At 49.4% G+C, this 27412-nt stretch overlaps 1 protein-coding gene across 4 annotated transcripts in view; it reads right to left on the minus strand.

Annotated features, from left to right (window-relative positions):
- The window catches only part of ITCH (itchy E3 ubiquitin protein ligase), a 1274207-nt gene that overhangs the window by 893638 nt on the left and 353157 nt on the right, over positions 1-27412 (minus strand). For all 4 annotated transcript variants that reach the window (XM_086932290.1, XM_086932292.1, XM_086932291.1 and 1 more), the window contains 3 exons: positions 25186-25327; positions 20041-20165; positions 7329-7466 (listed from right to left, as the gene is read on the minus strand). In XM_086932290.1, the coding sequence (XP_086788416.1) occupies positions 7329-7466; positions 20041-20165; positions 25186-25327 (405 nt within the window). The remainder of the gene's footprint in view (positions 1-7328; positions 7467-20040; positions 20166-25185; positions 25328-27412) is intronic.

The raw sequence follows: 27412 nt of genomic DNA on the forward strand, positions 1-27412 counted from the left end.
AAGGTCCTCTCTACAGTCCTGCTCAGTATCAAGCAGGTCACTTAAAGGGTCACCTGACCCCTCCCAGTTCTCCTCACCTTCCTCTGGCTGCCAAACAGGCTGAAAATGGCCAGGGTGGAACACCGGGACAAAAGTACCCATGGGCGCCAGGTCCGGCTCCATGTCCACGTCGGAATGGAGGCCACGGTCAACGCCGGCCAGGGAGCCGACCGGTGCAGAACGCGGTAGTGGTGCCGAAGGAAGCGGTGGAGGTGTAGTGAGGTCAACCGGCACCGATCCGGATCCAGGTCTGGATCCAAGGGGGCCTGTGGCGCCGGAGCTGCCGGCGGCAAAGTCCGTGGGGCCCGAAAGAGTGCCGGCGGGGTCGGTCCACCCAAAGATGGCATACATCGCCTCCTAGAACGTACGTAGCTGGACAGGGGTCGCTCTGGGTCCCAGAAACGGAGGGAAGCTCGGAGTCGACCCGTTGCCACGGGGGCCTCGTCGGATTGGCTGACCGACGAGGAGAAGTCAAAGAGTGATGATGCTGCTTCGAATTCTTCTTATGCTTCGGCTTACCCGAGTGCGAAGGCTTCGATGGCTTGTCGGATTGGCAATGGCTCTGCGACCGGTCCCTCGACCTACCTCTCGACTGGTACCTCCAACGGCGCAGAGCCGAGGTGGGAGCGCTCCCGCAAAGCCTTTGGCATCAAGAACCAACAGTTGGAGCACGACTTGGGGTCCTGGTCGCGCTCCAGGCAAAAGAGGCACACTCAGTGCGGATCTGTGACCAACATCAGCCGGTTACAGGAACTGCAAGCCTTAACCCGGGCAGCCCTCGTGCACCTGCTTGGAGTCGAAGACTTAAAACAAGGCTTTCACAAAAGTCGAGAAAAAAGTAGTCAAAAAAACGACTGAGGTACCGCTCTTCCCAGATCTGCACTGGCTGGTGCGGAAAAAAAAGGAACTGACGTCAGCATGCAAGGGCAGCGTCTAAGTAGCTGCTGCGACGTCATCCCAGCGACAGGCGCGGAGCCGACCAACACACCTTCCGACGCGCAGAGGTACTGCTGACAAAAAAACTTTCCAGATCCAGTCTGACGTCTGGGGGTAATTGTAAGGTAAGGAATCTATAACTGATGTGTTTCTTTCAGATTTAGAGAGTGTGATGAGTGATGGAGGATTATAGGTGAAGGAGGCGGCACATAAGGTGGTGAAGGGTTTGTACCCACGTTCCTTTTCTTCACGGGAATGTGGTGCTCATCCTGTTGGGCCAATTTCCTTTTTCAGGCAATTTGGCATGAATATGTCCAGTATCTGAGTTAATAGCCAGTACTTTTCGTTTCGGATACCTAGGTGTAACATCAAACTGAGGATCTTTTGTCGGAGTCTATCATTACCTGTAATTTCTGGCATCGAAAGTTTCGGCTCCGAACTCTTCGGTACCGAAGATTTAGGCTTCGACAAAGAAGGAACGTGGACCAGTTTGTGCTTGGATTTTGGCGCCAAGGATTTCAGAGCAGTGCCTGCATTGGGCAGACTTGAGCCCGAGCCGGAAGGCTTTTCTTTGTGTTTCGGTGACGGGCCCACGGGCGGCGTGTTCAAAACTTTTTCTCTGTGCAAACCTTGGCCAGCAGGCAGAGGTAGGACCAGAGCCTTTTTTGTCTTTGGTTGTTGGGACAAGGGGGTTTTTGTATCACTGTACGCTGACCCAGTGTAACTTGCTCCTCTTGTTCCATTTCGGAGTAGGCCTCGGACACGGAGACATGTTTCTCTTCCTCGGCTCCTTGAGGGTGTGTTTCTTCTCGTGGAATCTTCGGTGAAGATATCCGGTACGGAGCTGCCTTGGTGTTGCATCTCGTGACGTCAAGCCCGACGGTCACAAAGTGTCTTCTTTGATCGAAACACGTCACAGTCTTTCTCGTTGTGTTCCGGGGACAAACAGATTGCAAACATCGTGCAGGACGGTGTGCGGAAACTTGGCGCGACAACCGGGACAAAGCTTGAATGGAGTCCATTCCATCGACTGCTAGAGAGCCCGGCACGGGTTGGCTCAAGTGCCCTCCACGAGTTTTCCCATTGAATATCTTTTAGTCGAAACGATACGTGGAGAATGGGAAACGCGGTCGAGAAACAAGGGGAAGGGCCACAAGCCTGGAACAGAGGAGGAACAGTAATCCATCCCCGGACTACACTGCCAAGGTTGGCCATACCTCCTGAAAGGAGAAGGAGGTCAAGGACAGGTAATCCATTTGCAGACTACAGTGCCATCTGAAAAGAACAGGAGGCCAAAGACAGGTAAAAGCACCCCCACAAAGAAGACCGAGTGGGGATCAAAAACTCTAACAGAGGGAAGAGCAAATGTAGGCCCCCACTCTGGAGGAAAACCAGCTGGAGGGATGCCGGACTGGAACAAAACGAAGAGGACACCCACAGAAGACAAGGCACCCAGAGGGAGGCGACTGCCGAACAGCAAGCAGAGGGTCCTCGCAGAACTGGGAGGAAGGGTGGGTTGATAAGGAATCTGCTGCTAGAATCGTCTCTACCAGATACATTGTTACCGAAGGTAAGTAACTTGTACATCTGATAAAGACTACTAGCTGCAGATTCCATAACGTAGAATAGCTACCCAACCATATCCAAAAAGGAGGTGGGCCTGCAAGAGAGCCTCCCCACCGGGAGAGACACAGGGCCCCAGCAGGGGACATGCAACAGGGACAAGAAGAGAAAGGCCAGGATACCCTAGGCTCCAACAAGGGAGAACTGCCCAACACTTCTCAGGAACAGACAGCGCCCGAAGAGCCTCAAGGAACACAAGGACCACCACAACCCTTAGGGAGGAGAGGTAGAACCGGAGGCAGGGCCCACTTGAAGAAAAGACGAACACACCCCAGCCGCAAGCAGCGGACAAGACAGGGACGGCTGCATCCCTAAAAGTGCAGATGGAAGAGAAAGGCACAATGATGAAGAATAAAAACAGGCCTGCACCGGCATGCAAAGCCAGCAACAGACAACACCATGGAACGGTGCACCCAGGACAAGCCAGACGCCAGCCGAAGGCAGAGGTCAAGAAAGGCAGGGACACGCCCTGAGGGAGGGGCCGGCACACACAGACCCACGAATGAAGTAGAACCAGGTAGAGCTACAATGCAAAGCAGCAGACAGCAGACCAGGCTAGCGACACAGCGATCCAGGAGAAAGACAGACAGGGGCGCAACACAAGCCACTCCAAAACCATCACCACCATGACGCCATGGAGAGCAGCAGCCCGAAGGACAACCACACCTCCCCAGCACATGATAGAGCTATATAATAGCTACCATTACCCCACAAAGGCATTTTACGTCCCATGACCATGGGAACCCTCTTAGGAAAAAGTTTCAGCAGCAGAGGACAAACAGAAAAACCTGCGGAGGAACCTAAGACGGCTTGCCAATCAGCCAACAAGAATACACAGAAGGCCTAATCTCAGGACCAACACGGCTTACCAACAGCCAAAACCACAAATCAAAAAAGGGCCGGACAAGCAGCCAACAGCACCAAAGTCCTAACAAAAGGACCTGAAGGCACATCAACCACACAGAACACACAACCAGGGTTACCCGCTACAATGCCCCAGAAAACAACGGGAGAACACCTCCTAAAACCCAGACCGACTTACAGGTCACTGAGGGGGAGGAGGAGGAGGAGGAGGACGAAGCCCCGCAAGAAACCTCTGAATGGCAAAGTCCGCAGGGGCGTGGAACAAAAGAGTACCATCAAAGGGAAGGTCTACCAGCCGTTCCCTAAAATTCCACGGGAACACACTATCCCATAGCCAGGCATGTCGACGAAGGGCCACTGAAGAAGCCCTGGTACGACCAAGCACCTCTGAAATGTCCAGAGCGGAGCGAAGAATAAATGCAGCCAGCTCCCAGCTATCCAATACATGGTGCTACAGATCAACAGAGGCACCGTCCTGAGAAGCGGCAGACAAAAGGGACTCCGCCGAATCCCACAAGCAGGAAGTGGCAATGGCCAATACAAAAAGAGTGTTAAGGGCTCGTAAAGCCGCACTGGTGTAGCAAAGATATTGCGCCCCCAGGAATCCAACCAGCAGACCTCCCGTGACGGAGGAGACAACACCAATGGAAGGGAGGGAAAGGCAGTCTGTAAAAGAGGGCCCCTGGTAGAGGGGTAGAGGGAATGACAGACAGGATAATGCGGCACAGGACGGTGGCGGTGCAGAAGTTGTTGGGGCACTGGGTCCCCCGTGGCGGGCCGTCCCCAAGCCCCCAAAAGAAAAGTGGGGAGTGAAGCATCGAAGGGTAGAAGCAGCTCCCGACCACCAGAACACTGATGGAGGTCCTCCAGAAGATGATCCGTGGGGAAACGGGCAGCTGGATTGGCCAAGTGCAAGATTACAGCAGCCATTGAAACCGCCCGAGCGAAGGCAGCACCCGCCTCCATAGGGCCCCGCAGTAGGGAACGCAGTTCCTCTGTGGGTGATGGCTGCAAGCTAAGGCGGCCATCCCCCAGTCCAACCGGAGGAAGGAAGGGCCAAGTCCAGAAAGGGGACCGTGGAATGGGGAGCCTGAGGTACCTCTGGCAAAGACTGTGGCCGCGGCCACGGCAAAGAGCCGTCCTTTGACGACGCCGGGGGAAAAGCCACGACACGGCAACCCGTCTCCGGAGAAGATGAAACCAGCAACCGCCGTACTTCCGGAGAAGAGGGGGTGTCCGAAGACGAATCAACAACCCGACGCCGGCCCAGCAGCGTAGAGTCCGCGACAGGTCAAAATCGACCGGTGCCGAAGGAGACGCCGGAACAGCCTCCGCCACAACGTGCGGCGCAGGAGACCGAGGCTGGGTCGGAGCCGGGACGGCTAAGGACCAGCGCCGAAAAGGTGTTGACTCCACCTCCGACGAGGCAGCCGCCTGCTTGGAGGGACGAGGGGGGGCCCGGGGACATGCCCCGACCCCTAGCCAGCCCGTGCGTCGCCGCCAAGGCCAGCAGCCGCTGGCGCCTGAGCAGCGTCACCTCAGCCTCGGACAAGGCCACCGCTTGCCCAGAGGACCGAGGGGGATTCAAGGACAAGGACCAAGGAGGACTCTAGGACAAGCCCCGGCAACCTACCGGGGCACCACAGGGACCCCGGAGGGGTTTGCGGTGAGGCAGAGGCGCCGTGGTCCGAAGGAGGGAACCCCGAAGGGTCGCACCCTGACGGCACCAGATCCTCTGAACCTGGAACCAAACCTGTCAGCGCCGGAGCCGCCGGCGATGCCGCAGAAGTCCCCGCACGAAGCAAGGGATCTGCAGACATCCCAGTTGGAAAAGGACAAGCAAACGAGGCCTGCAAGGTCGCCGCATAGGCCTCCATCTGGGCTCTAGTCGCCCCGCGCCGGGAAACGGCGGATAGGGTGACGACGAGCGGGGCTGCAACACCCGCAGACAACCAACTCCCCCGACAGGCAGAGGACTATTCCTCTGGGACAAACTGCAACACTTACCAACAGGTGAGCGACGCTCTTGCAGCCTTGGAGAAGGACTATCTCGAAGACAGAGGCGGCCGTTCTGGAAGCCGGTCGCGGGGGACGGACGCGGCGACGCCGCCGACCTGGACATGCATGCTGAAAGGAGTTTTATCCGGCGCTCCCGCCGGGAATTCGGTTTCATTTGCTGACACGCCCCACAATCTGTGGAGTCGTGGTGCTCCCCCTAACACCACATGCAGATGGAGTGAGGATCCGTCGCCAACATCTGGCGCTCGCAAGACAAGTACGTCTTGAAGCCCGAAGGCATTCGCACACTGTTCCCAAGAAAAACGCTCAAAGGTGGGGGAAAAAAAGAGGCCTGAAACAAGCCAGGAACACGATCCGGGTTTGCGTTGCACACAGCAAAGAAGAAAAACTGACATCAGCTCGCCAGGGTGGGGCTTATGTGACCTCGCTGATGTCACGCCTGCAGAGGACGTCGGGGCGGAGTCGCGTGGTACCGCCCCCACCCCCACATGGCGCGCAGAGATGTAAGGGTGGGCGGAATATGCGTAGTCCATCTACGCAAATTTCAGCGAAATGGCAAAAAATCTCTGCAAACACGCATAAATTCCGCAAGCACTTGGAATTGCTTATTCGCGATGCGGTTTCCTGCTCGCGATCGCTTTTTGCTTGCTCAGGGAGAAATATCTTGTGAACACGCATTTGGAGAACGCGAACAAGTAAAAAATTCTGCGATGCCGCGTAATGCTAAATTTTGGGCAATTCCGCGTTCTCCGTGGAACGCAAAATTCCGCGAGTAGAACAGAATTTGCCACCCAGGTCCAGTTTCACGCCTGGGGATAATTCTACGTTCAGGAATCTGAGGCTAGTAGTCTCTATCAGATCTGTCTTATCCAGTGAATTACTTTATTGATCAAAGGTTTGTTTGATTCAACTGATGCACATGCCAATTTCAGTACATTTGTCATAAAAACTCAATTTCGGCTTCCTCTAACCAATTTTAAAGGCTAGAACGTTTATCCCGGAACCAGGGCCTGGTAATCTCATCTTCGCGATGTCAATCACCCTGTGGGTTTAAACCCAGGACCCCATTTGAAGCCATCTCAGGAGGTAAAACCAACTTGGCTTTCCCATTCATAACACCCTGATCAAACAATGTGCCATGAGCCCATGGGCCAGCATACAAATTGGTAGATGTTATAGCCTTTGGAGCAAACTCCCCTGATTCAGGGCAGAAAGACTCTTTGCTTTTAGAACACTGCATGAGATCACAGCGAGTTTCAGGGGCATTAGAAGGGGCTGCCTTTCTAGAATTTGTACGATTGATGAGCTGCAGGTTCCTAGCCCCTCGCCCACCTGTGTTATACTATGGTACTGAGAATTATTGCCCTCTGCATTTCCTCTGCTTGTGTCACTAGTATATATCCATGTCTTTTAAGACCATAAGGGAGAGGGTTGCTAAAGTATTCCAGGCTTAGGCAAGTAGGGAGACCCCTCCAATGAGTCATTCTTTCCTTACTATAGCAAGATCAATAGCAGCCCTTCACAGCCCCGCACCCCCACCCCCAAAGTATAAAAAGAAACATGTTCTCCCACCCCTAATGAACTGTAAATTCCTGTAAAACTCTATACTTCAGATGAAGTCCTACAAACACTACAGCGCTCTTCCCAACCACCAAAAGACAATGTTCCGCCACAGTAAAGCGCCACTAAGATTCTCTGTGTCTCTAGCTAGATTCTGTGCATTTTTGTTATCCCAACATGTATTTACTCATGACATGGTATGCCTATTGCACAATACTCACAACTATGTGTCACTCTGCAATGCTCTATTCAACTTGTAGCACACATATATAAAAAAAAAAATGTACCTGTGCCAAACGTTGCATCACCATTGAGCAAGTGATCAGGATCTACCTGCATCCCATCAAGACAAACTGACAGGTCCCCTATTACTTCTGCTGGCTCCTTGTCACCAACTAGCTGTAGGGACACCACCACCTCTTCCACTGAAAATATAAAAGAAACATGGTTTTCATATGACCGGTGAATACATGTCTATTCAACTAATATAGCAGTTCATGATGCAAGACCTTCCATGGCAACTTGTAGATTTTTTTTTCAAAATGTAACATCCTAAATCAGGATTTCTGCAGTCTGTTGAAGGAGAAACCCCCTAGAATGGCAAATAATGCTCTTATAAATTTCAAAGTGTGTCAACAAAAGTGAGCAATATCCTTTCTGTTGGTAAAGAGGAGTTATTTCATCATCCACTAGGCTGAGGATGATGAGCATGTTCAGCAGGTTTTGGGGTACTTTCCAGCCTGCTGGCTTGCCCCATCGGGAAAGGCTGTGGGGCAAGCCAGCAGGCTGGAAAACACCCTAAACCCTGCTGAACATGCTCATCATGCTCTATTATGACACCTGGATGCGGGTTAAGCTAGGGAGCAGAATGCACCTCTATAGGAAAATTCCAACTACTCATGGTCTAAAGCAAGGGTGTGCTCTGGCTCAAATGCTTTTCAATCTCTTTCTGGCCGACCTAGCTTAACTACAATATTGCAACTTCCATGCCCCAAAATTAGGCAGCAAGGAAATATCAAGCTTCCTCCACAATGATGATGTGGCACTGGTCAGCGGAACATAGGTGGGGCTGAAACTGCTATAGGATATTATGGAGACCTAGTCCATGGCCAACTTTGGCAAAACCAAGACCATGGATTACAACAAGGAATCTCACTCACAGTCATTGTTCTGGTGTGGGACTCTGATTGAAAGAATGAACAAGTACAAATACCTAGGGGACAATATTGATAAGAAAGGCTCATACACAGCCCAGAAAGAGGCGACCCAAAGTAAATGAATGGTGCTGGCTACAACTCTTAAAAATCTAAAGAAAAGGTTAGCTGGGCCTTCCTCGACGCCTTTACTGGAAGTAGTATGAGCAAAGCTCCTGTCGACATTTACATACAGGAGTGAATTGCAATGAGGCCACGACGCTAGCATCCTAGATAAAATAATGGTCTGTACATGCAGAATACTCTTCTTGTTGCCACGTTTCACCTCTCCGACACAGATTTGGTTGGAGTTTGGGCTGTTTAAAAAAAAAAAAAAAAAAATCGCTGGCTATAAATGGGGCATACATAACAAGCTGAAACAATTTCAAAAAAGCATAACTCCACACAGTGAACCACAGGTTTTGAAAGGAGCTACAAGACGCGACTTGTCACCGGCAAGGGACTCCCTAAAAGAATCACTTGAACTGACCGGACATAAACAACTCTGTGGTGCCTCGCACGAGCCACCGGGCATTTAAGCATTTAATTCTAGAAATTCTCATTAACATTAAGCAAATGGACTGGAAGACCTTAAAAATCCGAAGGCACTCAGTTATTGAAGACATGGCATCGCTATTAAACATAGCACACAGTTGGATAAAATTAAATAATTATAAAAACATGGATCCTTAACAAATACTTTTCCACTGGATACCCAGTAGCTAGTTTTTAAAATACTGGTTGGGCCTACTATCCACAAGAGATCACCTCCACCTGGCAACAGGGAAGTCAACCCGACATACGTAGTTTGTGCGGGGTTTGGAAGGAAAATCTAATGCATCGAGGTGGCACTTGCAAAAAAGTACAGGGTGAAAGGAGTCGGCTACTGAAAAAAGACTTCAATCAAAGGGGAATAAAAACAAGAAGGCAGGTGGTGCTGGCCTGTTTTGACCCAGGAGATACCCAGCTGAATTATAATTTTGTCACATATTTTGTTTAAGGTGGAGGGTAGGCTGCATTGCATCCCGCCCAATGCTTGTCGAGGTTTAATCAACCGAAGAATCATAACTGAACTACCCTCTTTAAAACTTTGAATCATAACAATCTAACATAACAGTGGTGTGCTCCTTGCACTTGCACTTTTTCACATTGCAATGCATAACCCCTTGCGTGCTCCCGTCGGCCGTTGGCCAATGGGAGCACTACCTCCCTAGTGCTGCCGTCGGCCAATGGCCGACGGTGCCCGCACTGCGGCGGTTTTAAGGCGTTAAGAAATGCAAACCTTACTGTGGGACAAATGAGACTGATCTGGTCCATGGAATCCTCCACAAGCTTCAAATTATTCTTAATTGTCAATCTTAAGTCATCCTGCACACAGCTTTTACTACAATTTCGAAACAAGATTTGAATTTTTTTTGTAATATAGAAATTTTAACACAGGCTTTGGTATAATGTCTTAGATGTCTAACATGTAAACTATCATTTATTGCAATGGTTTTAAGTACTCTAGCAATGAATCAAACTAACTAAACTAGGCTGAGAAACCAAAATCAAACAAGGCACTGAACCCTATTGGAACCTTACGGCAAAAAACCTGATGGCCTTAGAAAGTTCAGGGCCTTACTTGGACTCACACACAGAAAAACTTTTGCTGGCAAGATGTCTTTTACCCTCATCTCAGCAACCCCACACATTTTACTCCTCTTTACTTTATGTTAGCCACACAAGTTGCTATCTATAAGAAGTCTCAATCACCCGGTAAGGGTTTCAAAGGTGCCTCTTACATGGCAGCAACGGTTCTGAAGCTGCGGAAGATTTCCTTTAACAAGTTTGATTTGGCCTTTGTGGAGATTAAGTTCAGCTGCAGCGCTTCTGATGCTTTTGATACTACTATAGTGAACGAACAAACCTAATAACAAGCATTTACAATGCAATGGTCTCAGCATTATTAAAGGTAGAGCTATTGGCATTGCTCATGACTTCTTTTTTTTTAAATCACAAATAAATGGCATTGTCATTTACATTGTCAATAGCTTAATCGTTAAATAAATGGCATTGTCATTTACAATGCCAATAGCGTAATCGCTCGCAAGTGCATGACCTATAGAATTTACGCCCACATAGAGCCACCCACACAAAGCCGCCCACACACACACACACACACACATACAGAGCCACCCACACATAGAGCCACCTACAAAAAAAAGCTATCCACACAGAGCCCCCCCACACGCACACAGAGCCCCCCCACACGCACACAGCCCCCCCACACGCACACAGAGCCCCACACACCACACAGAACCCAACACACACCACCCAGAGCCCACCCACACACAGAGGCCCCCCACACAGAGGCCCCCCACACACAGAGGCCCCCCACACACAGAGCCCCCCCACACACAGAGCCCCCCCACACAGAGCCACCCCACACACAGAGCCACCCCACACACAGAGCCCCCCACACACACAGAGCCCCCCCACACACACAGAGCCCCCCCACACACAGAGCCCCCCACACACAGAGCCACCCCACACACAGAGCCACCCCACACACAGAGCCACCCCACACACAGAGCCACCCCACACACAGAGCCCCCCCCCACACACACACAGCCCCCCCCACACACAGAGCCCCCCCACACACAGAGCCCCCCACACACAGAGCCCCCCCACACACAGAGCCCCCCCACACACAGACCCTCCACACACACAGAGCCCCCCACCACACACAGATTCCCCCCACTACACACAGATTCCCCCCCACCACACACAGATTCCCCCCCACCACACACAGATTCCCCCCCACCACACACAGATTCCCCCCACCACACACAGATTCCCCCCACCACACACAGATTCCCCCCACCACACACAGAGCCCCCCACCACACACAGAGCCCCCACACACACACAGAGCCCCCCCACACACCCAGAGCCACACACACACACCCAGAGCCACACACACACAGCCGAGCCACACACACCCAGAGCCACACACACACCCAGAGCCACACACACACACCCAGAGCCACACACACACACCCAGAGCCACACACATACACCCAGAGCCACACACACACACCCAGAGCCACACACACACCCAGAGCCACACACACACACAAAGCCACACACACACAAAGCCACACACACACACAAAGCCACCCACACACACACAAAGCCACACACACAAACACAAAGCCACACACACACACAAAGCCACACACAAAGCTACACACACAAAGCCACACACACACCCAGAGCCACATACACATAGAGCCACACACACAGGAGAGCAAGCACAGCCAGGGGGCAGGAGAGCAAGCACAGCCAGGGGGCAGGAGAGCAAGCACAGCCAGGGGGCAGGAGAGCAAGCACAGCCAGGGGGCAGGAGAGCAAGCACAGCCAGGGGGCATGAGAGCAAGCACAGCGAGGGGGCATGAGAACCAGGGGGCAGGGGAGCAAGCACAGCCAGGGGGAAAGGGGAGCAAGCCCAGCCAGGGGGCAGGGGAGCAAGCCCAGCCAGGGGGCAGGGGAGCAAGCCCAGCCAGGGGGCAGGGGAGCAAGCCCAGCCAGGGGGCAGGGGAGCAAGCCCAGCCAGGGGGCAGGGGAGCAAGCCCAGCCAGGGGGCAGGGGAGCAAGCCAAGCCAGGGGGCAGGGGAGCAAGCCCAGCCAGGGGGCAGGGGAGCAAGCCCAGCCAGGGGGCAGGGGAGCAAGCCCAGCCAGGGGGCAGGGGAGCAAGCACAGCCAGGGGGCAGGGGAGCAAGCACAGCCAGGGGGCAGGGGAGCAAGCACAGCCAGGGGGCAGGGGAGCAAGCACGGGGCAGGGGAGCAAGCACAGCCAGGGGGCAGGGGAGCAAGCACGGGGCAGGGGAGCAAGCACAGCCAGGGGGCAGGGGAGCAAGCACAGCCAGGGGGCAGGGGAGCAAGCACCGCCAGGGGGCAGGGGAGCAAGCACCGCCAGGGGGCAGGGGAGCAAGCACAGCCAGGGGGCAGGGGAGCAAGCACAGCCAGGGGGCAGGGGAGCAAGCACAGCCAGGGGGCAGGGGAGCAAGCACAGCCAGGGGGCAGGGGAGCAAGCACAGCCAGGGGGCAGGGGAGCAAGCACAGCCAGGGGGCAGGGGAGCAAGCACATACCAGATGCTGAATCCGCAGCTATTCAGTGGAAGAGCTCAACATACAACAAGCAGGGAAACAGAGGCACAACAAGCAGGGAAACAGAGGCACGAAAACGGCAGGCACAATCACGGATCACAAGCAGGGAAACAGAGGCACAAAAACGGCGGGCACAATCACCGGATCACAAGCAGGGAAACAGAGGCACGAAAACGGTGGGCACAATTACCGGATCACAATTTGGCTCAGGAACCAAAAAACTCAAAATAAAAAACCGACAAGTCTCTAACATAGATTAGATTGAATTTGACATATGCCATGCGCAAAAACTCAAGACCAGTCACCTATTAAGCGATCTATCAGAATTCCAAAACTACAAAAAAAGCAGGTACAACTCAAACGTTTTGGATGAAAACAAAAAGGCCCTATATCTCCCCCAGTGTAGCAACCAGAATGGGTAACAGATAATGCAGCTCACACTCAGTTGAGATAACCAGTAAGTTTGCAACATCTGACCATTTATCCTACTCAATCCACACTGCACCACTCCTAGCAGCACAACAGAACATGACTACCACATTCTTTACTTCTTCAGGCCCGGGAAAGGTTGCTGACCTACACCACATCCACCCAAAATTATCAGTCCTGCAAACCCTCAATCACGTTTATTAATGTACCGAGATTCTACAAAGAGACAGGAAACAGTATGCTGTAATACATAAAACGGAGTCCTGCAAGCCACTGGTTTACAGTATTGAAAATCAATGTATCAGTAAGGACAGTCACTGCATCTACCAGTACCTTGTACTGCAAAACCACAGAAAAACATAGCATGACAGTAAACAAGCATTTATGCATACTTCACACCATGATAAGAAAGCATGCATTCACACATACACCCATGCACACACACACAGCCGTCCATGCAGGTATGCAGACTCACACACACACCATGGTTAGAAAACATGCATTCACACAGACACCCATGGACACACACAGCCGTCCATGCGCTTATGCAGACTCACGTCATGGTAAGAAAGCATGCATTCACACATGCACCAATGCGCACACACATACAGCGGCACACACATACAGCGGCACACACACACACACACACACACAACCACACACACACAACCACACACACACAACCACACACACACAACCACACACACACAACCACACACACACAACCACACACACACACACACACACACACACACACACACACACACACACACACACACACACACACACACACACACACACACACACACACACACACACACACACACACACACACACACACACACACACACACACACACACACACAGATCCATCCGTTTCTGCATACACACACACCATGGTAAGAGAGCACGCACGCACGCACTTACACACACACATTCATCCGTTTCTACATACACACATACCATAAGCCTGCCGCAGCGAGGAGCCAGCGGGAGAGTCACAGTCCAATCACTTGAAGTCCCCAGAGAGCGAACCAGGGGAGTATTGTAGTCCAATCCAGGTGCAGCGTGGGTGAGACAGGGCACACCACAGGGCGGTACCTGAAGCCGACGGCCCATGCGCAAAATCAGCAGGCAAGCAGGTCCCCAAGCACAGAGGGGTCACATCAAAAACAGTCCCCCACTTTTTCACTGCATTTCTTCCTCTATTCTTCCTCTATCTGGCCGCAGGGCGGCCCTCGAGCGTGACCAAGGCCCCCCCAGCCAGCAAGACACCCGCCTGCGGGGCCCAACCCCCTCCCCCCGGAGCTCTAGCACTAATCGCGCGAGGGTCCGACCGGACCCCCTGTTCCACACCTTCGAAGGTACAACCAGCTCCTCTCCTAAGCCTGCGCTGCAAAAGACAGACCAGCGCATAACGGATGGAACCCCCGCTCCCCACAACGCCCGCACGTCCAGGCCCACCCCCCATATCCCTGCTCCGTGTAAGCGCCCCCACAGGTCCCCCGTGTCCCCGCCCCATGCCCGCAACCCATCCCCCGCACAGAAAGGCAGCCCCGACAACAAGAAAACATGAAAGGACCCAGAAGAAAGGAGAATGGGGGGACCGAGGGAATCACTCACCACGCTGGAAAACATCGTCCGGGCAGCAACCTGAAGCAGACGGCCCCTGCACGAAATCAGCAGGCAAGCAGGTCCCCAGGCACAGAGGGGGCACATCAAAAGCAGTCCCCCACTTTTTCACTGCATTTCTTCCTCTATTCTTCCTCTATCTGGCCGCGGGGCGGCCCTCGAGCGTAACCAAGGCCCCCCCGAGCCAGCACGACAACCGCCTGCGGGGGCAAACCCCCTCCCCCCCCGGGGCTCTAGCACTAATCGCGTGTGGGTCCGACCGGACCCACTGTTCCACACCCTCGAAGGAACAACCAGCTCCTCTCCTAAGCCTGCGCTGCAAAAGACAGACCAGCGCATAACGGACGGACCCCCCGCTCCCCACAACGCCCGCACGTCCAGGCCCACCCCCCACATCCCTGCACCGTGTAAGCGCCCCCCACAGGTCCCGGTCTCCCCGCCCCATGCCCGCAACACATCCCCCGCACAGAAAGGCAGCCCAGACAACGAGAAAACATGTAAGGACCCAGGAGAGAGGAGAAGGAGGGGGGGGGCGAGGGAATCACTCACCACGCGGGAAAACAGCGCCCGGGCAGCACGGTTCCTCAGGGTCCGGGGGGGGGGGGGGGGGGGGGGGAATTTCCGTTCGCGCGGCCGACCACTTTCCAACTGGCTTTGCCATCCCGTGGTGCAAGGCCGGACGCGGTGAGGCAGAAACAGCTGCCGCAAAGCCCCGAAATTTTCGGAATCGGGGGCGTGTTTTTAGGTTTGAGTGACAGATGACGTCACAGATAGAAAGAACCTAAAAAAAACACGCCCCCAAATCCGAAAAAGACGGGGCTTAAAGGGAGTGACGCCCCTCTCCTCCAATGGCTGGCCAGCATTTACTAGGCCAGCCAATGGAGAAGAGGGGCGGGTTCCAAGCCCCCTCTAAGAAACATTAAATCTCGGGCTCCGCCCCCTGCTATGCAGTGAGACGGTCCTCGACCTAAAAAAGGATGGCCTGAGGGTTAAGTGAAACCACCTTCTGACGGAGTGTCCAAAGCGCTTGCATTTTGTAAAACCAGGTAAAGACCAGCAACAGTGTTGTAAGAGGGGAGGAGGTTATCAGCCTATGAGTCATCATCATCTGTACAGCCAGAATCTTTATCAGACAAGACAGAAGCACTAATATGGGACCTGAAAGGCTTATCAATGCACGCTAATCTCTGGGCTCTGGGAAGGGGCTGCGTCAAGGGCCTTTATTTTCTCTTTTGTCAGACAACTTCAGGGGCTCTGAAAGAGGCACAGAAACTCCAGGACGGCGCACGTATCCTCTGCATACGTGGCCCCAAAACACCTAAAAGGCCATGGAATTCATTAGGGGCTAGAGCCCAAATTCTGTAGAGGTACACATTCAGGAGACCTCAGAACTGCCCACGTCACCAAACCCTGCAGGATGGGACCCACCTTTTGGGGTGGCCCAGATAATAACAGAGCTGTCCTGAAAAGGTCCAACATGGCTCTTTTTTTAATGTCAGAATCGGCTCAGATGACGAGGAAGAGAATGCCATCAGAAAACAATGGTGAGACTACAAAAAGGCCACAAAATAGGACCGTTGGATCATTCCCTGAAGGAAGACTTACTTTAAAAGAAGGGGACTGCTTTAGCATATCTCTGCAGCCTGAGCCAAAAATAGCTGAGCCTTACATTTGCGATGGCCTTGGGGTGCATTTAAGAACAGGAGTGGCAGATAGAGTGGGCGCATTTAGATTCAAAACATTACATGTTTATGTCATGTGCTTCTCAGGGCATTTGCAACAAGATATAAACCTTGAACTTTTACGAGAAAGCATTTGACTACGTTGCTGTCCAAAAGCTGAGGAACTTCATAGGTGAAATATTGAAAAGAGCTACAGAAAGGAGTCAATGTGGCACAGAAAAACAGAACTGGCACACGCACAACGGACAGAGCTATATAGGTATATATGACATAGATGGCCGGTAGATTAGCAACAGAGGTGAAATGGAACTGCTGGAATACTATTGTCGGGGAATATTTTTCATTGAGTGGGTTTTTCTGCAAATAGATTTACTTGCTACAAGAGAACCCAGTATGATGCCTGGAGACTGGATCCAGACTGGCACCTGGAGGATATTCATAAGCTAATGATTCCATCAGAATGGCCTGTTCCAACTTCAATTTTTGAATGTCATCTAAATCCCTACATCTGTGTCTCTTTACGATTGTTGTGCTCTCCGGGCATTTGTTGATTAAATGCTGTTCTTTATCACCCAGTGCCAGAGAGTGTGGGATGGGCAGGTGTAGACCTGGCATCTTTTGGCGTGTTTCCCCTGGCTTTCTGCATTCTGACATCCCGGTTTTCACTTGTTTTATGTCTCTGCGCACTATCTCACTGCTGTTCAGTGTTAAAGATCAAGTGCTCCTGTTGTAAATTGTGTTATGGACTGGAATTTCCATGATTGGCATTTTTGGTTAACTAGTACGTTCCTAGTAAAGTGCACTGAGAATGCCAGGGCCGGTAAATCAAATACTGCTAGTGGGCCTGCAGGACTGATTGTGCCACCCACACAGGCAGCCCTGAAAAGGGTTCTCAAACCTGCCACTGCAGTGTTTGTGTGCAGTTTGTAACTGTCATATCGACCTGGCTAGTGCTCCCACTTGCCAGTCCCTAATCTTCTCTTTTCTTACATGTAAGTCACCCCTGAGGTAGGCCCAAGGTACCCCTGTGGGCAGGGTGCTGTGTAAAGGTAGGACATGTCTTGGTAGTGAATTACAGTGTATTTCGTTTTCACCACAGCAAGGCTATCTGTCTCATTGAATAGAATGGGAGTTTACTTATAACATCTTATAAGCATATATTCCCAATGGGACAAAATAGGGAAATTGAGTTTGGTATGCCTGGACTCAAAGTAAAAATGCATCTTTTAGTAAAGATACTTTTTATGTTCGGAGTTTGAAAATACCCCTTTTCGAAAGTAGGTATTTTCTTCCTTAGCCATCCTATGTGACTCTGCTGGTTTTGTTGATTGACTGTCTGGCTTTGGAGTGACAGGGGCTGGGGATGTGCATTCACTGTAGACAGCCACTGGGGGAGGTGAGTGGGGAGGGTTGAGCTGTGTCCTGCCTTTCCTGGATGAGTCAGGGCTGGGCTGAATAGACTTGGGATGCATTTAGAGTAGTGGGCGGAGATTTCCTTGCACCTGAATTGTCCTGGTCTGCCTTACACAATGCGGTCTCCACCTCCTGCTTGGTAGGTGGGCCAGAGAGGTCAGAACTGTCTTGGACTGAGCCCAGAGTCTTTCTGCATGAGAGAACAAAGAGAAACGGAGTATAAATATTGGGGCTCAAACCCCAGAACTTTAGAACTCACTGGAATCAAGGAACGTGCCAAGAAGAAGAGCTGGAACAACTTCTAGGAAGAGTACTGCCCCTTTGCTGTGTTGTTGCTTTGTTTGGTTGGCCTGCAGTTGCTGCTTCTGCCTTTGGTAGCAAAAGGACTGGACTGAACTTTCTTTAACTTGTGCAGAGTATCTTCAAGGGCTTGAAGTAGAGCTTACCACCTGTTCTGAAGTCTCAGGGACCGCAAAGACTTCACCGACCTCTGGGAACCACCTCTGGAACCGTGGTTTCAGTTGCACAGAGGAGGGAAAGCAACCAACTCCGTCACTGGCTCTGTGTTCTGAAGGCACCGCAAAGGGTACCGTCCGCATCTCGCACTGCAACCCTGGTCTCAACGACGAATGACGACACCACCACCACGGAGCCGCAGTTTGCACCATGACCTGTGGGCACTGCACACCCTCACTTCGCCACCCTCGTCTGACCATCGTCGCACAATGACCGTGACCTTCGTTACAGCATCGTGGCTTGGAGGCACCACTCGCAAGTCTCACGCCGCACCACTCCTTCCCACACCGAAGTCTGGACCGACTGACACCATCTCCCAGCAACCAGCTCTCTCGCCTGCACCGTGATCTTCAGCACCGCAACAAGCACCACCTTCACTTCGTACCACAGCCTTGGGGACGACCGTCACCGAGACGCTGCCTGCACCGCGACTTGAGGGCACCACACGCCTCATGGCTACATTTTGCATCGCTACCGCGACTGCTGACACGAGCAGCCCGCACCAACGTGTCGGCTGCAACATAAAAGGTACTCTTTACGAGTCTGCCGACACCCCCGACCAACGCTGCCAGACGTAACTGTTGGATTCTGTTGTTTTCAGTACCGCTGTAGTACCGGACGGAGTTACCGACTTCAAGGAACTGCAAGTATTCTTGCAAAGTCCATATTTTAAAGTAACTGTATGTTGGATATTTATCGTTTTGGTCTTGTTTTGGATATATAAATATATTGGATTTTTTTCTAAACTGGTGTGGTGTCCTTTTGTAGTGTTTTCAGTGTTGGTTATGTGCAAATTCTTTACACACTGCCACTGAGATAAGCTTGACTGCTCGTGCCAAACTACCAAGGGGGTGAGCAGGGGTTATTAGGAAGAAAAGTCTCTACTTGGACACAGGTACCTACCTCTGCCAACTATAGACCCCCATTTCTAACAACAGGAGAGAGAAAATGTCATCCCTTCCGCTTGTTCAAGTAAAACATAAAAATAATCTTTTTTTAAATCTAACATAACTTGCCCTTTGAGTGTGAAAGGCCCTTGTGGCGAATTCTACTATCAGAAACTTCAAAACACGGATGTAGAGCGAGATTCATCTTGATGTTTGCTGTTTTTTATCTCAATTTCTCACTTATTTGCTCCACTACACATACTGGGTGCATCCCTGTGATTAGTCACCACAGGGACTAGGTCTTGAGCTTCAACGCTAACTAGACTTCGACCTCTAATCATACGAGGAGTTATGCAAGTGTTGCGCTTGTATGTGATGTCTGGTCAGAATTTATGCAAAACTATCCTGATGGGCCCCTAGTGTTCACTGACTATTCTGCCATGTCACTTGCACTGCTGCTAAAACTCTTTGCAGCATTCACCATTACGGACCATCAGGTCACTGTTCCAGCAGCTGCACACAGCTGCTAACCCTTCTCCAGATAAAATAAACTAGATTCACTCCTTTCCCTGATAAAATCCTTATAATCATCTAGGGATAAATATCCAAAATAAGTAGGGTGAAATGAGATACAACAGCCATCTAGACCATTAACTCCGCTCTTTTCCATATACATGCCGCAAGCGATTATATGTGATTCAGGCGCCCATCAGCAAGCATCCACAGTCAGCACCCAATTAAATATCAGGAGCATAAATATACCAGTCTGCTTAGAATAAGTAGTAATACAGATCACAGAAAACACATTATTGTACAATTTTACAGTCAACTATGAAATCCAGTGAATCTCGTCAAGGACAAAAATGTAGCTCTCTCCTTAAAGACACTGCCTTTAATAATGATTAATCACTTCCATCATCTGGCAGTACCATTGGCAGCCTTCTCCAAAAGTGCCCGGTGATGTGCACTCACAATTGTTATCGGTGATAAGTCAATGTCCAAATTCATTCATTTACAATTAATCTGAAGCGGCGTGCAAGAAAATACAGATTTTAAGAATAACAGCGGAAAAAATAAAAAGTTATTGTATACTCACGTTTCATATTGTTTGCCTTTAAAGTGTCATGTATATTTAAAGTGGAACTCCCCAGTAAAACATCAGATTTCAAAGTCTGATAACTCCACACCCGGAATACTAATTTACTGGATGGTGACACGATTCTGAAACGAGAACATCATATTCATTGATATTTATCTAGAAACTATTGTACAAAACCGAGGCCTGCTGACAGTACTTTCTTATCAGCTGCAAATAAATATGTTAACAGTTATATCAGAGTATCCCCTTGCTTTCACTTTAGAAAATTAAAGTCGGGTATAGGTACCAGACTACACCTTCTGAAAATTCAAGGGCTGCTGTTTCTCGATCTGCAAAGCCATTAGGTAGGATCCATCTAGAGTGTGGCATAAGTGAGGAATCTTTCTTGCTACTGATAATGGAAGCTTGTGGTTAAATCCACGTTTGGAAATATCTTCTCATCCAATAAATTACTTTTAAACAAATCATTTAAAATTGTCTAATCCTTTCTAGCATACAGCTAAACACATCTGTATTGCAATTTTTATACCAGCCCTTCCTTCTCCCTCTGGTTCACACCTTCTACAAGCAGGCTGAATTGTGTGTGGACTGCAGACTTCATGGGAGGTTACATTTTCCCATGTAGGAGAGCCATCATGGAGGGTACCTCTTGAGGAGCTTTGCTGAAGTGAAGAGCTTCAGATTAGTGGAGTGAAGCATTGGCAAAGCCAATAGGTCTCGCCTATGCAACAGCGGTTGACTTTGCACCATGTTGTACACCAGTGTTACTGCTGTTCAGCAGGGCTTAAAGTTAGTTGTGTAGACGAGAGTGGTGCAGAGTGACATCGAGTGGAGTGGCGCAGAGTGACATAGAGTGGAGGGGCATCGAGTTTAGCGGAGGGGCATAGAGTGGCGCAGAGGGGCATAGAGTGGCGCAGAGGGGCATAGAGTGGCGCAGAGGGGCATAGAGTGGCGCAGAGGGGCATCGAGTGGCGCAGAGGGGCATCGAGTGGCGCAGAGGGGCATCGAGTGGCGCAGAGGGGCATCGAGTGGCGCAGAGGGGCATCGAGTGGCGCAGAGGGGCATCGAGTGGCGCAGAGGGGCATCGAGTGGCGCAGAGGGGCATCGAGTGGCGCAGAGGGGCATCGAGTGGCGCAGAGGGGCATCGAGTGGCGCAGAGGGGCATCGAGTGGCGCAGAGGGGCATCGAGTGGCGCAGAGGGGCATCGAGTGGCGCAGAGGGGCATCGAGTGGCGCAGAGGGGCATCGAGTGGCGCAGAGGGGCATCGAGTGGCGCAGAGGGGCATCGAGTGGCGCAGAGGGGCATCGAGTGGCGCAGAGGGGCATCGAGTGGCGCAGAGGGGCATCGAGTGGCGGTGAGGGGCATCGAGTGGCGCAGAGGGGCATCGAGTGGCGCAGAGGGGCATCGAGTGGCGGTGAGGGGCATCGAGTGGCGGTGAGGGGCATCGAGTGGCGGTGAGGGGCATCGAGTGGCGGTGAGGGGCATCGAGTGGCGGTGAGGGGCATCGAGTGGCGCAAAGGGGCATCGAGTGGCGCAAAGGGGCATCGAGTGGCGCAGAGGGGCATCGAGTGGCGCAGAGGGGCATCGAGTGGCGCAGTAGCATGAATTAGAATGGCATTAAACAGGGTGGAATGGAGGGGCAGCGAGTAGAGTGGTATCGAGTAGTGGCATAGAGTAAAGTGGTGGTGTGGAGTAGAATGGCATTAAGTAGAGGAGAGTAGAGTGGCACCGAGTGGAGTAGAGTGGCACCGCGTGGAGTAGAGTGGCACCGCGTGGAGTAGAGTGGCACCGCGTGGAGTAGAGTGGCACCGCGTGGAGTGGAGTGGCAGCGAGTGGAGGGGCAGCGAGTGGAGGGGCAGCGAGTGGAGGGGCAGCGAGTGGACGGGCAGCGAGTGGAGGGGCAGCGAGTGGAGGGGCAGCGAGTGGAGTAGAGTGGCATCAAGTATAGTAGAGTGGCATTGGGTAGAGTGAAGAGAGATGACGTAGAATGAAGGGCCCTACAGTGGCATAGCATATAGTGGAATTAAACGTTGTAGAGTGGAAAAGAGTAGAGTGGAGTGAAGTAAAGTGGCGCAGAATGGAGTAAAGTGGCGCAGAGTGGAGTAAAAAGTGGAGTAAAGTTGTGCAGAGTGGAGTAAAGTGGCACAGAGTGGAGTAAAGTATTGCAGGGGTGGATTATCAGAGTGGCGTATTAGAGTGGAGTAGAGCGAAGCGGCGTTGGTGTAATGGAGCGGAGTACAGTGGCATAGAGTAGAGTGGTGGGGAGCAGAGTGGGGTGGCGTGGTGAGGAGGGGAGTAGATTGGACTGGAGTAGAGTGTTGCGTAGAGTGGAATATGCCTGGTGTGGTGGCCCACTGCCATTACAGACAACATATTTTCAATTGAAATTACCTTTACCTTTGTATAGACATACAGTTGTACTGATAAACGTATACCGAGCACAAACAACGTGTGAAAATGACATCACCAAGTGTATGGATTTGCTTTGATCGTATTAAATCGTTTGTTTCCACCACACTTCAGAATTTCAAAAACGTGTGCTTCAATCGAGCTTTCAAAATTCTGATATATTCTGAAATATTTGCACAGTACATTTATAGACATTCAAATAGTATTCTGTGCTAGAAAAAATAACATCCTACAGCCTTTCCTCTCAAATGAGTACAAAGCAGGATTGTCACATTTATCCTCTCACTTTGAAATAGATTTCACTCCCCAGCACACATCTATTGTTGTTCATGCGGTTTCCCGATTTAGCAAAGTACCATATTATCAATTCTGAATCACAAAATATTACAGTCAGATAAAATTATAAACACTGCTTTTTCTTCCTTTTCGGTGTCTTTATTCATATAACTTTTCAACACTGCTCCCAACAGCCAACACGTGTTTCGTTGCGTCAGGGATGTAGTCCCGCAACTTTCTCAAGGCTAGTAGATCCACGTATTAAGTCTTTGGTTTGTGGTGATACTTCCAGACCACAAAGGGTTTCTATTTCGAGCAGCGTCCCACTTTGATGCCGTACTCGGACGACATGGAGCAGCGTCTGATAAGATAGAGATCAAGTTCACTGAGCTTAGTGACGTTTGAAAATCACAGGTACACTAGGAACGAAAATAGACTTTCAAAGTGGGACGCCACTCGAAATAGAAACCCTTTGTGGCCTGGAAGTATCACCACAAACTAAAGACGTAATACATGGATCTACTAGCCTTGAGAAAGTCGCTGGACTACATCCCTGGCGTGACAAAACATGTGTTGGCTGTTGGGAGCAGTGTTGAAAAGTTATATGAATAAAGACACCGAAAAGGAAGAAAAAGCAGTGTTTATAATTTTATCTGACTGTAATATTTTGTGATTCAGAATTGATATTATGGTACTTTCCTAAATTGGGAAACCGCATGAACAACAAAAGATGTGTGCTGGGGAGTGAAATCTATTTCTATAATAGCTGAGGCTTTTTTGAGGAGTTTAGTAGTTCTCCACACCCTGCAGCACCATCAGAATTACTTGAGAGACTTAGATATACTGTGTGACTCTTCCCATGGGCGCCTCATACCTACACTAAATACCACTTTTCAAAACAGTGTAATCCTCTCACTTTGATGTCAGAGAAAGAAAAGTAAACACCAAGCTCCCTCGGAAGACAGAGCCTATGTTTGACCCCTGTCTTTGAATGCACAGCAAATGTGAAAAGATGAGAACAAAATGTAACAATCTGTTTATAGAAAACAAGCACTTGTGGAAGAATACAAAGAGCGATGGTGACCAGCATATGCTCCTCAAGAGGGACAGAGACTGCTGGATAGCTTATAATAAATAAAGCCAGCAAGCAAATGTGAGTAAAAAAAAAATCACAAAGCCAATGGTAAGCAATGGGCTGAATGCATTCCCAGGGAAGCTCTTAGAATGTCCCCAAGAGGTCTTTAAAAACCACACAGCTTCACAGTCTACTAGGCTTCCATCTTAAAACCCTGCAGCGAAGGACGAAAGACGAAGGGCACAAGCGCAAGAATCAATTTAAAGTAAATAATAGCACTATTATTAGTATTATTATAAAACTATCTGAGAGAAGGCTGTAAATATAGAATACTTTGAAACCAGACAAAGTGGTTGGTTGGTTTTATTAAAAAAAAAAGGGAGGTAAAGTAAATTCTGCATAGAAATCCATTAACTGCTCTCTTTCACACATTGAGCTAGCCTGTCTGATGAGGGGTGTTACCCCGAAACTGTTCCCAGGATGTTTGTTTCCGGCTCAGGGAAGAAGACCTGGCTTGGCAGTTCAGGCTGGACTGTTCCCATAAGGAACAGCGTCAAGACTGATTTGCATATGACTGGGTCTGAACTGGGGTGGCAAAGTGAGCTAAAGAACGATGATGGATTCACCCACATCTGTAACTGGGAGGGGGTGTGTGTCTGAAAAGTTTCAGCGCTCCCTCCATTATCTCCTTGTGTTTCAACTACCTGATATAGCTCATCTACCAATAATGATTTACTATCCGGTTACACCAAAGAAAAAAACGTTATCTTTTGCTAAGATTTTTTTTTAATATATCGATCTGACTTTGGAGAAGTAATGAAAATATGCCATTTTAGATTCGACCCATTTTTCAGAATATGTATATTTAAAAGAGAGTTACTACAAAAGAGTAATAGAATACTTTGTAGCTGAAATGTTTAAGCTTGCAAAAAGTTTGCAACTAGTTGATGTTTAAAAAAGAAAAAAAAATCTGCACTGAAATTCCTTCCTTATTAATAAATAGCTTCACTGATGATTACAATTCACGAACAATTCCATGTGGCATGACAGGAGAGGCCGTTTAAGACTGAGGCATAGTGCAATTTAGTCGCGTTTTTTTCAGTACTTTTATATAAGGAGTTGGGTCGAAAAAGTAAGTCTACACACCAAAAAATAACAAATCCCATTCCATTTATTTTAGTCGGGGGTAGGATTTAGGATTATAAATGCAGGTTTCATTTTGAACCATTAATACATTATATTAAAAGGTAATTTGTCTACCAGTTCACACAGAGAAACCATCTAAAACACATTGCCAGTTTTCACCACACAGCCTGGAAACAAAAACATACTTTACATACACCAGATAATAATGAAATGAACCGACACATTTTAAAACTTACACTGTGAGATGCTGCTTCCATTTCGGACTATGTGTATTATTACATCTTTCCGTCTTTTTGGATTGCCCATCCACAGACACTTCCACATAAGGGCTCGGTCCAAACCAGTTTTTTCTTGTGTCCTTAAGCTTTGCAGAAATTACTTAGGAGTGAAAAAGAGAAAAGACAATAAACTTAATGACTTTAATTTAAGAATTCTCATCAACAGATTATGATCCTAAACCGTATTGATTCCAATTCTTAAATGCTCCAGCTGCGTAGAAAAGATTATAGAAATAAAACAAAAACACTTGCATGATTCCATGGCCAAGGAAATCTAAGCTACTGACAGTAAATGAACACTGATGTACTAAAGTCTGGGTCTGCATGTTTTAATAAGAGCAGACTGGTTTGTGTGTCAATATACTGGTCAAATGTAACTGCTTCATAACCTGAATAAAAAGCTTTAAAACAACACGAGAGACCAATTATGTTGAAAGCAAAATAACAATATCAAAAACATTAACTGAAACACGTTTCAATTAATGTTTGGTAGACACAATTTCGATCCACAATGCATGCAGGAGTCTGCTACTCGGTTATATTTTTTACAAAGTCGCATGCCTTGCAAAATCGCATTTTAAATCAGTTTCTTTAGTTTCCAGACGCAAAGGCATTCCTAATAGTCTGTTTTCACTTTTCATTGGACTGCCATTTTTCAGAAGAAATCCAAATTGCGCTATAGACACTTAAGCACCAGTCGTCCAGTCCACCTGTGCAAACGCATGACTGCTGTGGATGTGTCCAAGACAAAAGCAAAGGGAAGACCATTTGCCCCATTTTCCATCCAACCACGGCCTTCAACCTGCTATGCGGACGAAACTCGAAATATACTGCATTGTGTACCACAGTTAAGACCCTGTTACACTATACCACTTCCAATTGTGGACCCTTAACAAAAATCTTCCAGAATGAATTCTAGAAACCATTCAGAAACTAACATCTGATTTTTCTCCTTTTTTCTAGGATCTTGCAACCTCGTTAAACATCAAAATCCTGTACTACCGCACCCCCTACCGGCACAAATAATATCAACGCTATATGATGTAAAGCCATGGCCCAGAATAAATCAAATATATGCTCATACTGTAGCTTTTCTGTGTTTGTTTGTGAGAGAAGCTCACACTGCTGCTCTATGAAAATCACTGCGTGTGTTCTTTAATTGTAGCTTGCACTTATTTTACTATCCCTGTGGGTGCATGCTTGAATAGCAACTGCCTTTGGTAAACCTGGAGATCGGTTCCTTTGAAGTGCATAGGTATATCTCTAAGGTGTGTGTCGGCTTGTGTGACTTAAGCTCCTAAGGCCTATATTGTGCCTGTTAAGTGTTTGAAGTTTGTGTCCTGCTCATGCCGTACCTTAGTGTGCCTACAAGAGATCTCTCTCCTGTCTATGGAATCGCAGCATAGCGCTTGACAGCCTGGCTAGCCACTGTCTATTTTACTTCATCTAGTTGAATGCTCATGCGTATGTGCTGTATTTACCTTAGTTGTGCTGGTTTAATAAGTTTCATTCAGTCATTTGGATAATCTTGGAGCACAGATTTACATAATGCGGACTGATTAGTTGTTGGGCCTCTTACTTTTTTAATTCAGTACAGCGCTCTTCAGAACTAGCGCTTGCAAAAGGGTGAAGCAGTCTGGTTAGGCTACAAGGAACATTCTGCTTTGTAAGTGGGAACAGTGTCTATTATGCTCAATAGGTTTGCCCTATCTGGCTAATTTAATATTTTTCGCTATAAATGGCCACACGCCTTGGAAGCAGTAAACCAACTTCAACAAAAGCACTGGGATTTCTTTCTCTGCACCAGAACTTACTCCATTTTCCAGTACAATTAAACAGCACGTTTAGTGTTAACTCGCACGATGCCTTGCTGCAATGGCTACTATTTTATTTTAAGTTTAATGTCACAGCACTTTTGTCACCGTTGATCAGAACAATTCATGTGCTGATCGTCTAAGCCTTTGAAGACCCACAAACCAAACAGATGTACCTGGTGCTGAGTACGCTTTTTGACTAGTTAATTCACGTGTGACTTTTAAGCAAGCTCTGTCTGTGAATTCAGCCTTCTATGCTGTACTAACTATCTTCTCCTGTTAATGGTTTGATTGATGACTTATAATTCTATTCATTTATTAAGTTCAGGTCGTAGTGACACCTAGTCGTGTAATCATCTGCTGATTTCTTA

The sequence above is a fragment of the Lissotriton vulgaris genome, chromosome 7 (assembly GCF_964263255.1).
Source record: "Lissotriton vulgaris chromosome 7, aLisVul1.2, whole genome shotgun sequence".
NCBI classification, from domain to species: domain Eukaryota; kingdom Metazoa; phylum Chordata; class Amphibia; order Caudata; family Salamandridae; genus Lissotriton; species Lissotriton vulgaris.